Consider the following 11,940-nt stretch of genomic DNA (forward strand, 5'->3'; position numbering starts at 1 on the left):
TGTAGACATTGCTTCATCTTGTGATTATATCCAATTTTATTAAATCTTATGTATGTGCCACTGCACTGGGTGCTTGAGGCTGGTCCTGTCCAAATGGTAAATCATTTAATCACATAACTGCCGTACTATCAGCAGCTATTCATGTTAATGAAATGGTTGGTTTTGAGCATATTTTCAGGAAATTTTCTGCACACAATTTGTGATGAATGACCAAATGGAAACCGGAGAGTGAGGATCTACAATACTAATAACAAGAGATCACAGGTGGTACGCACCAATGAATGATCTTAATCATATCCCCCGCAATGAAGTTACATGTAATGGGGGTAAACTGGTATCGTCTCGTCTGTCCGTCTAAAAATGTTGTCCTGACAATTCCTAAACCTCAAAATTATGGTTACTATGGTAACAAGTCACTATAAACATGCTTTCCAATAAAGAGCTATAACTCCTCAGTCATTTGGCCAGTTTTATTCATCTTTGGCCAAATGTTGCAAGTATATAGGTTTAGTTGCCATGAAAACCATGCTGCTATGGAATTGGTGGTCCCTGATTGGTCAAAGTTCAGATATTGTATGATTTCCATCAAATGTGTTGTGCAGGCGTGTTAATATATACCAAACATCACTGTTTAGGTTGTCTTGCTGGGACAACCATGCTAGCTAAAATGTATACCCTACTGGAAAATTTGTCAACTTTTCTACAAGGCGTTCTGACATTTCCTCATCTCATTGGCTTTCCTGTAGACCAACTTATACCTATAATCATAACATGCAAGATACACGTGTTGTTATAACCAACATCATGAATTTCATTAATGAAAGTTCACTTTACTTTTCTCATTTCATTTCAAGAGTTTGGAATATGCATGCAAAATTCAAAATAGTGTCTGTACTATTAACTGTATTTTGCAAATAACAGAGCGGGGGCAATAAGTCAGCCATTGGCTTACAGTTTTACTTAGTTCTATATCAGACTGATCTTCTCTTAACAATCTGATAACAAGTGGAACCTATACGTCAAGTTTGAGAAAAATCCTTTCAGATTTTTTATAGAATGAAGGGTAACAATCTTATATCCCCAAAATCCAAGATATCAAAAATCAAAATTAAATTGACACAACTTGGGGGGGAAAAAGTGGAACTTACAAAGTTTGAGAAATATCCCTCTATTGTTTTCAAGAAATAACAAGGATTGTTAATGGACAGAAGGACGACAGACCACGGATGCAGGGTGATAAAATAGCCACAGATCTGTTGGGCTAGTAATTGGTCAAACAATTTGACCTGGATTACTGTGTCGTTGACTTCATGTAGTTCTAATTAAATCAGACAAGTCAGGTTTCTTGATCATAACACGATTAAATTTTGTAGCAGATATAGTTCCAGTATCAGATCAAATGATGAATTGATTAGTAAAATATAAAAAATTTCAGCGAACTTTTTTTCAGTGAATGAGAGAATTACATTTCCCACATTTTTGGAAGTCAAATGACAATCTCAACGTTTTTAAGTAAAAGCAAGAATTAATTTTGTAATTCAGAGCCTGAAGTCGTGCTTGTCAGAAAATCTAATTGCTGAAAATACCATGTGACGACACTGGAATTATGATCCAAAATAAAAATTCGAAAGAAATGTTAAAGCTGACGACAATTACATTGAAACAAAAATATTTATTACATCCGACATGTTACAATTTACATTCCTTATGACACATACAAACATCCACACTGAATCAATGTTTTATACAAGAATACATAGAACTGTTGTCTCCAACAACAGCTGCTGACCTGATCACAATCGTTGTATGTAGCCAATTGTAAAAATAGTGTCAAGCATATCTAAAACAAAATGAATGTCTATGAAATACGAGATGATTAAAAACATAATTAAGAAATCAGCTGAAGAGAACATGCTAGGGCATGGCATGATTAGCATAGTGTCTTTTAGTCCCTACAGAAGTCTAGCAGCTGTTGAACCAAGATGTCCGACTACACTCTCCTCCACATTCCTGAACACACCATTGTCACTTATTTTCATTCTTTTTGTTCATGTGATCCATTTTCTAGTGGAGACTTTGACCTTGATTTTGACCTCGACATAGATTTGCGAGGTTCTGATTTGGACCTAGACCTGGACCTAGATCTGGATTTGCTGTGTTTACTCCTGCTGCGACTTCTTCGGCTGCTCCTGCTACGACTGCGACTACGACGACTCCTGCTCCTTGACCTTGACCTGCTGTGAGACCTAGATCTTGATCTACTTGGTGACCTTGACCTACTTCTTGTTCGGCTACAACGATAAATCATACAAAAGAATATTTATTAAACATTGTTTGATATTTATTTTACTTCACTTCACGATCACTGATCAGATACCTGGTCTTTTGAAGTTTTTTTTTTTTACTTGTGCAAGTAAAACAAATTATGCAATACAGATCTGAATACATTTCACCTTCCAATCAAATCAATGGTATTTGTACCTGCTTTATGTTCTCCTTAGTAAAACTTTATACTGATTTCACTTGTTCCTAACCAATAGAGTGTTGACAATTTTTATCTAATCCTGGTTATGTCAAAGTACTGACCTTCTCCTGCTGCGTCTCGGCTTATCTTCCACCAACTTAATCTTCCTGCCGTTAATTTCCGTGTTGTCCAACTTGTCCAGGGCATTCCTCATGTCTCCATATTGAGAAAACTCGACCACACTGGAATACAATGCAAAGTAACAATCAGTGGTTATATCCAACATTTGCCATTTTCAATATCTGTGCAGAAAGCACATAGGCCAAATGTATAAATCTAGTAAGTTGTATATAATACTTTGGTTTTGGTTTATTTTGTTTAACGTCCTATTAACAGCTAAGGTCATTTAAGGACGGCCTCCCGTGCGTGCGACATGCGTGCGTGTGGTGAGTGCGTATGTGTGTTTTGGGAGGCTGCTGTATGTTCGTGTTAAGTCTCCTTGTGATAGGCCGGAACTTTTGCCGATTTATAGTGCTACCTCACTGAAGCATACTGCCGAAGACACCCAGCAGCACACCCCACCCGGTCACATTATACTGACAACGGGCGAACCAGTCGTCCCACTCCTAATATGCTGAGCGCTAAGCAGGAGCAGCAACTACCATTTTTAAAGACTCTGGTATGTCTCGGCTAGGGGACAGAACCCAAAGCCTTCCTCACAGGGGCGAACGCTCAACTAAAGGCCAAAAGTGAGGCATTGTCAAGGAGAACATTAGGAAGAAGAAAGTTGTTCAGAAAGAAGAGAAAAGATAAGATCCCAAGTTTAGTTGCCTCTTACGATCATGCAATGGGAGAGCAGGTACTATTCTTCGTATATAATACAATTAAATTTCATCAACAAGTTCTTGAGATTGGAAATGTTAACAAAAAAACAGAAATATCAATGTTATTTCGACGGAGTTAATCGACTTGTTATCCATTTGCTATCATTATTTTTGCCTTTCGACCCACTTACCCTTCATTTTTGTGTTGTTTGTGGGCATCTGCATATGTGACTTCTCCTGCCTGTCTCATGTAGTCTTTCAGGTCCTTCAAGTACAGCAAACAGAAAAACCAATAAGAATATTGATACCACACAGCACAGTGGCCGGATAAATGGGAGAAATAAAGAAAATGACAGAATGGGAAACTGACTATAAATCCTGAATAAAATGTTTACCCAGTCTTCAGCCTGTCCAATCCCAAAGTGTGAGAATCCTCCTTGACCTATACTTACCCACGACATGTTTCCAACACAGAATAGGAAGCCAAGACCACAAGAAACCCAGGAAGAATCTTCATACTTACCAAACTTTTTAAGACACTATTCTAATCTCCAAGACCAGTTCTGGCATCAGCACATGGTGAAGCATTACCATTTTTTTTTCAGAATTACCTAAACCATAACCTTCCTCAAAGCCAAAAAGTAGGTCCAGATCTCCCACAAAGGTCGTCCAATGTATCAGGGTTACATTTTTTGTGATGTATTACGTTTTTTAAGATGTTTTTCATTATGTTCTTAGAAAAGAACCTTTCGGACCAAATAAATAGTATTTATCTGCTTTTTGATGTAAAGAATGATTTTCAATTGTGCTGATATGCATCAACATCTTTTTTTTTTTTATAATTACCTTACAAGTTGAACAAAGATTTTTCTTGTTATCTTGTTAACATTACCTCCAGGCAACCTTCTATTTTCTCATCATTCGCTTGGCTAGTGCTTTTGTTTTGAACCCTACAGCATTGTGGCGGGTCCTGCCCGTCTAGTGCCGCACTACCTAGACCTCCAACATGACCGTCTGTCAAGCCTACTTAGTTAGCTAACAGTAATGCCAGTCCTCGGTCCCCCTGATCTGATCACGTGGACTATTCACATCTGAAATCTAACCCTATCGCCCATCCATGGACGACAGTAGGATATGCACGGTTCAGCCAGCATCAATCGACCAAGCAAATTGGGAATGACACTTGGGTGCCTCAATGACCGAGTGGAACCCCCTCTGACATCAGACCGACATCTTTCAGGGATGTGTGCCCCATCAAGCAAGCAATGTGATCGACCTGAGGGAACCTTCATCTCTCAAACACTTTATGGGAGTCAGATCAGACCCTCGTCTTTCATGGTTCGTCAGCTACCTCATCTTAGAGGATGTGTGCTTATGAGAGAAGACAATACCAGTTTAGAATTACTAACTGTTTTATATAATTTTCCTTTTCTTGCTTTGATTGCATTTTTTTCTCAAATGCCTATAAAATAAATTATTTCAATCACACAAGACCATTTTTCATCATTACTATCATAAATAATTTTCACCTATTTATAATACGAGCACAACAACTCACTTGGTATTTCATTCCAATTCAATTCACCACTATTGCTTGTAGAAAGAAATGTAACAAATTAGAAATTTTGTCAAATAATCCACTTTGAAGTAAAGGGTATCATTACAACAGAGATACAATATTTGAAGACAGATCACGTTCAATCTAGAAGTCTTTTGAGCAATGAAAAAAAGATTTTCTCCTTTATAATTCATTCACTGTCAATGTACAAAACCTATCAATAATTAGGCTGCTGTAAAAATTTGATTCCTGAACAGTGATGGCATCTATTACTTAAATTTTAAAGCAGAGTGCATGTGAACCAATTGCATACAGACGACAAACCCTACACCAGACTTTATTTGACACTAACCAGCTATGAATTGAAAACTACACAAGTCTTAAATAACTATAAGGGTGACCAAGAACTATACATTACAGCATGTCCGATTAACTTCAAAGAATAAAGCTCAGGCTTGCAAAACCAGCTTCTCCCAACAAATTTTTTTTCTCAATAATCAGAATGAAATTATATAGCATTTTTATACAGGAGAAGGTGATGATGCAGGAACTGTACAGCAAAAGTCAAGAAATGATGGTTATCAAATAGGAAAGGGAAGCTACCAAATGCCCATAAAAAACATCATGCATTTATATTGAAATCCCTACCCCAAGCAAATACCAACAAATATTACTGAAATTTGATTTTTTACACTTGTTTTTCCTTGGGCATTGGCCTCATCCCAAAGATTATATTTTTCTTGCACATGAAAATTTCAGCATAATATTTTAACTTACTCATACCAACTGGAGAGTCACCAAGTTTGACTTACCTGCCAACTGACTCTAGAGGAAAGGTTTTCAACAATGAGGCGATATTCTGTCCTGATGGGGGGACCGTACCTGCAATAAATCATCATAGCATTTGCAGAGTCCATCACACAAATTCGCCACAAACCACCAGCATTTTTCTGGAAAGTTTGGCTTTTATTTACTTTCAAAATGTTATTTTTTAAGCATTTTTTTTCTTCTCAAAATTTGTCTTTTAAACTCTTATTTTTTTTTATCTTTCTACTTATTCTGAACACAGCACTTAATTTTAAGTGAAACAGGCTTCAGTACACGTTGGGTTGTTATCATCATTGGTGAATCTGACCCGAAAGATCGCATCATGTACCTGTTCACACAAGTTAACTTAACTGATGCACGATATCAAATCTGCAGGGGACTTTGTCTTTGATAACATCCGATATAGCATTATTTCCACTGTCATGATTTCCATAGACAGCCAGTGTGCACAACAGTATGCTATATTTCCCCATTAAAAAGACCTCCCAGCCAAAACTTAAATACAAAATATTTAGAATCTCTACTACATGTTTAGTGCATTTGTCCATAAGCAGATCATTTTTTTTTGGAAAATGACGACATCAGGACCCTATTTTTCTGTGCAGTATTTCAACAACTTTGAAATAACTGATCATGAAAGTGTTCAGCACTCAACAGAAATTTGATTTAACAACTGGCTCTGCCCAAAGACTATATATATTTACACATGTGTATCTGGATTTGCAAAAGCAATGCTTTCAAGCTTCCAATGTTGATACCTTAAAATGTATTTTTATCATTTTTTTTTTATTTTTTCGTTTTTGTTTTTGACAGCTGTCAATGACGGTTAAGTGGACTGTGGTCAGGTGAGATTTTTTTACAAAATATTTTGTTTTTGTTTTTTAATCATCTGTTGCTTGGAGTCATCAATGGTCATCTACGGTTATTATAGTCATCGTTCATTGCCGTCGTACTCACTTGACCACTGCCTGGTGTCTAAAATGTAAATTCAAAAAGTATCTTACTTAACTGACCAATGCAGAGAAGTTAATACGGATAAAAAACTGTTTACTATAGTTCCATTAGAATGGTATTATCATCTATAATTGGAATGAAATACAGCAACAAACTAATTGATCGATCATTTGAAGACTATCTCGATACCTAAACATTTCAAACTTCGCTAACTTTTTGGGAATCCCCATTGATACTAATCGCTTTCAATCAATCTTTCATGAACTTGTGGTCATGATATGTATACAAGCTATAAAACAAAAAAACTCTGAAATCAGACGACAACAATTGTGACTCATTACACCAGTCCTTCCTCCTCTCTATCTCACATTTATTTGTCTTAACCCAAAATAATTAGATATATATTGATGCAGATCTTCAAAGCAAGTCCAAGCATTTAGTTATTATATAAAGAACATCCAGATATTTCTACGTTATTACTTATAAAACTAATGCCAGTTTAGATCCTTACTTATCTCTGCCTCCACGGCGACGTGGAGGAAAGCTGAAGGCTCTGTCACGTCCACTATCACGTCGATAGTCTCCACTTCTTGGATCTCCTCTTGCATGCTCTACTATTACTCTGAAAATAGATTAAATGTCTTATTGATACCATTTTTATGTTAACATGCTATCTTACATACATAACTCAATATTCCAAGGTCATCAGATCTTGTTGGGTAGTTTTGTCAACAGAAGCTTTCTGACCCGAAAGATCTTCATCATATAACCTTGCATTTGTCTGTTTAAACTGAATTCAAAATGAAATATAATTTAAACAATACCATTCCATCATTTATGGTATATACCATATTGAAATTGATATATATGGTTTATTTATACATCAAGGACAAATCTAATATTATTGACATAACCAGGATTACCCTGGAAATCAAATGATAAAACCTGCCCAGACAATACTTCATTCAGAACATCGCACAAGATAAGTTGACCTGACATCGTTATAATGTTTTCCCCCAGTCATCATACAATTGCTATGAATGGGTATTTCAACCAGTGTGTTTTTGATTTTTAGTGAACAAATTAGATTGATGTTTAGTCTGAATGGGATATGTTTATTTGTTAGAATATGAGAGAAATAATCAAACACGGGTCTGTTCTGTAGACAGATATTTCAATACTCATGTAAGAATTTGGCTGGCAAGTATCGGTTGAGATATCTGTCCATAGAAATGACCCGTGCAAGATTCTATTATTCACTTATTTTCCCATAATTGCTAACAATAACATTTAGTATAAGCAAAATACTTTACCTTTCACCACACAAGTCTTTTCCATTTAATTCATAGACTGCATCATCGGCATCTCTGTAGTCTTCAAATTCCTTAAATTCAAATGCTTGGAGATGTAAATGACTTCCAGCTACTCATAATGATTAATGAAACCAATGCTATTACTAACACTCTTACATAAATTGTGGTAAAATACACAACTTCACAAGTGAATCCATTAACTTGCTTATTTCATGAAAAAGGACACATGAAAAAAAAAAAAAAAAAATCCACTTTTTTTGCATTGGACATGTACAAAAATATTTTTCAGTGTTTTTTTCTTCACCTTTGCAAATTTGTCAAATTGCTTGAGTAATCATAGTCATTTTCCTTCATATATAACTGGGTGCGCAAAATGACCACATTCCCAATGTTTTAAGCCAGATTTCCCCTCCAACAGTATATTTTGAAAATATGAAAGCAAACCAAAACTTACAACAAATCCGTAGCCATTTTTTAGCATAACATCTCTGATTCTGCCATAGCCCTTGAAAAATCTGTCAACATCTTTTTCTCTAGCATGGTAGGACAGACGGCCAATATATACTCTAGTTCCCATGTTGATCACTTTGCTGAAAAGATACAATCAGTATTCACATTAATTTTGATTGCTGAAATATATCAAGAAAATTTTAATGCATCACTGGATAAAAGGTTTGAAAAGGTATTTAGCACATGAAGGGTTATTTTCATCAGTTCCAATTCTGACTTAAATAGTTTCATCATCATACCTTTAAAAAAGTTTTCTGCAGCTTAAGAATAGTATAAGCTTTATGCTTCTGGTTGGGTTACTTTCAGCTGTTAGAAAATCACATTCAATAATCTGAGCCAGTGACATTGTAGCAAGGGGTGTTACGATACATTGGGCTATTTTTTTTATATGTATTGCGATACATCACTCCCCATGATATACGACAGGATACACTTTCAACTTTATATTGATGATGGATATAATAAGTACAGAGCAACCCGCTTATTTGCATAGCCCTTTTTCCATGACAAAATATGCAAATAACCGGAGTATTCGTATAGGCGGAGTTGGGTTTTGGCCCCTCTTATACACTATGTAGATCGTCAGGTAGGTACTCAAAATGGGCGCTATATGATTGTTTACGTTATTTGCATTAAAAATATATTTAAAAAAAAAACAGTATTTAAAGTATAAGAGTAAATACGAAATACATGGGTTGTTATTCTTTGTAAATGTACAAATATTTGCATATACTTCATCGTTTACTACTTGTCACTCCCGAGTCTCTGGGTCCGATATCGGTCATACACACGTGGGTTGGCACTACGATGTACAATGTCATCGTTTCAATTAACATTCATTATCGTCTCGAGATGCGTTTTGTTCCTGCTACGAGTATATTAGTTGTTTGACCATAGATGATGAACTGCTTAAGCAATAGACTGTCTTAAATGACCGTGAGATGTGTATTGTCGTTTGGGTTTGTTTTGGAAAATGGCGCACACACACACAGAGTTGTCGTTCCTTACACATATGCCCCCATAATGCAACGCGCCTAGTAAACAATCATGGCGATCGCAACCTGCCTCAGCGAGTGTTCAAGTGCACAGAACACAGGTTTGGATCGATGCTATAATAAATAAACAAATCTCATCAAAAGATGAGGCATATAAATATTTTATTCAGTAATTCTTCTGCACATTGCTACTGATATGGTCTAGATAATAACTTAATGTCGATATCGATGCATCGAACGTAACCTGTAATGACGAAGTGTGAACCAATGATAAGATAACGTTGTACATTGTGTCGAATCAATATGTAAGTTAAAAAACTTTTCATAAAACTTTTATTACGGGAAAATTACAAAAATACCCTAATTTTTCGATTTTTTGGAATTTTTATATGCATATAAGTGGGAGTCGGTGTTTTAGTCAATGCAAATACACGGGATTAAAATACAAAGATAAAGAAGAAAATCGGGACCTGAGAATTTTATGCAAATAAGCGGGATATTCAAATAACCGATATACAAATAAGTGGGCTCCTCTGTATACTGTTTGTCATTATTACGTTAGGCAAATGTCAATTTATTGCTATTTCAGCTATACAGGTTGGGGAAAACTCCTAACTTGTGTGTGCCTATTATATATGCCTATGGAGGTATAGCTTTACTTAAAGCCATAGACTCCCAAAGAAATATTTCCATTTTGAGCTCTTTACATGGATCATGCACCTACAGACCATAACTCTCGCTTTTTGTCACGTATACCTTTTCTGGCGGAAATGCTTCGATTTACTACTGTTTTTATAGCTATATATAGCTATCATAGTGGAATACCACAATAATAGTGAAATCAGGACTCCTCCTCAACCTGTTTTATGCAAGTTTTCCCCAACCTGTTAATTAACTGAATTCATTCTGATCTGTTTTCAATATGTTTGTAGCCGGACTGGACTGGGTCGATCATCGGTGACCAGGTAGCTCAATTGGTAGAGCATCCGGCTAGTGTTCGGAGGTCCCGGGTTCGAACCCCGGTCTGGCCCCTACATTTTCTCTCCTGTTACATGTTTAAATGTTTTTTATAAACATCCCCTGCAAGTTTCAGGAGTCTTGTGAGCATGCATTTTTTTTATCCAATGTTGTTTTTTGACAGTTTGGAATTGCTATAATTAGTTATTATAGTGATTTATTTAAACCAGCAATTAATTTAAGTGTCCAGCCTACTAGTGTCGTGCTGGTTATTGAGTCAATTTTGTCAATGATCGACCCGAGTTTGGAACCAATTCCCAGCACTACTCTACACAAGCTTAAGCTTCTGCATAACCGAAAGACATATATTATACATATAATGATTTACTTGGCAAGAAATATCTATGTTAACCATATCTTGCTATTTGTCTTATTTCATCATACAGTACTTGTCTCGATTCCGAGAATGAGTTATAGATTATATTTTAACGGCCCTATTTTAAACATTATGATGCACGATTATCAAATTGCTTTTCCTCTTGAAAATTATATCAAACACATGGGGCGATAAAATGCTAGATACTTTTAAAACAATCACACTGAAATTATATTTATATACTTTGTAACGTTTAATGTTAGTTTAGATCAATATAAATGGATTTCAATAATTATTTTGTCGATACGAAAAACTGAAAACGAGCCTTTTTCCAGTATATCTGCGACACCTAAACGTCTGTGAACCGAAATATTGTTACCCCATTTGTTCACAACTCCCAACAAATCGTTAAAATTAGCGAGAAATATCCTCACATGATTAAATTTGTCGTTATCGTCACTGATGCAAGATAGCGCAATGGTGCAATTTCATTCGATGTTACAATTTGACATTGTCTTAATAAGTCATAAATTATCAATTTTCAGCTCGTTGACCTTTGTTTTAGACAGCATCTTAAGATAAATGTTATATCAATGTCTGTGTTTACAATGCTTGTAAAAAAATCCTATCGGGGAAGACACAGAAATGACAATTTATAAAATTGAAATTTCAGTTCCTTCCACGCACTTACCATCGAACGCCGCTGTGTTATATATTCACACCACCCAGTAAAATGTTTGAAACGGATACAAGTCGGTCGTTTTCAATCAAGCGCCTGAATGACAACCCTTGATACACACACTACGGGGTTCACAAATTACAGAACAAGGGGAATGCTTCAAAAAATAATTTGGCAAATTTAATGTGTTTAGCAAAAATTGTACGGAAAAATACTCCTGCTTATTCTTATTTTCCATTTTACTTCATCTGTGATAAATTATGTAAATGTTTCGGAAACTAAATATGCAGAAATATTTCTATTTCCGGTGTAAACAGAAAAAATAAGCTCTATTAAAAATTGAATTGGTATTATTTTAAAAGAAAAAACAATTGATTGGCAGGTTCTTTTGGTTTATAACGTTATATTTAAATTGTAACCATTTCTAATAGGTATTGTCAAGTTTGATTTCCAGCAAATGCTCTGTTTGAGAGATGTCTTTT

General features: G+C 35.6%; 1 protein-coding gene across 2 annotated transcripts; it reads right to left on the bottom strand.

Annotated features, from left to right (window-relative positions):
- Positions 1–1,652: 1,652 nt before the first annotated feature.
- Positions 1,653–11,573, bottom strand: LOC117323307 (serine/arginine-rich splicing factor 6-like). Of its 2 annotated transcripts, XM_033878445.1 has the most exons (9): positions 11,471–11,573; positions 8,396–8,531; positions 7,942–8,012; positions 7,140–7,250; positions 6,632–6,649; positions 5,659–5,728; positions 3,480–3,553; positions 2,587–2,706; positions 1,653–2,291 (listed from the first exon to the last, which is right to left on the bottom strand). In XM_033878445.1, the coding sequence occupies exons 2-9, from the start codon at positions 8,516–8,518 to the stop codon at positions 2,036–2,038; spliced, it is 843 nt and encodes a 280-aa protein (XP_033734336.1). In that variant the 5' UTR covers positions 8,519–8,531; positions 11,471–11,573; the 3' UTR covers positions 1,653–2,035. The 2 variants fall into 2 exon arrangements, with proteins under 2 accessions (XP_033734336.1, XP_033734337.1); XM_033878446.1 differs by lacking the exon at positions 6,632–6,649.
- Between the last annotated feature and the right edge of the window lie 367 nt (positions 11,574–11,940).

This window comes from Pecten maximus, chromosome 3 (genome assembly GCF_902652985.1).
Source record: "Pecten maximus chromosome 3, xPecMax1.1, whole genome shotgun sequence".
NCBI classification, from domain to species: domain Eukaryota; kingdom Metazoa; phylum Mollusca; class Bivalvia; order Pectinida; family Pectinidae; genus Pecten; species Pecten maximus.

Excerpts from the sequence above, each read along its gene's own strand:
- LOC117323307 (XM_033878445.1), bottom strand. The coding sequence starts at position 8,518 with ATGGGAACTAGAGTATATATTGGCCGTCTGTCCTACCATGCTAGAGAA. Across the intron at positions 8,013-8,395 it reads AAAATGGCTACGGATTTGTT|GAATTTGAAGACTACAGAGA; the intron begins GTAAGTTTTGGT and ends TTTGAATTTAAG. Across the intron at positions 2,707-3,479 it reads AAACAACACAAAAATGAAGG|TGTGGTCGAGTTTTCTCAAT; the intron begins GTAAGTGGGTCG and ends ATTGTATTCCAG.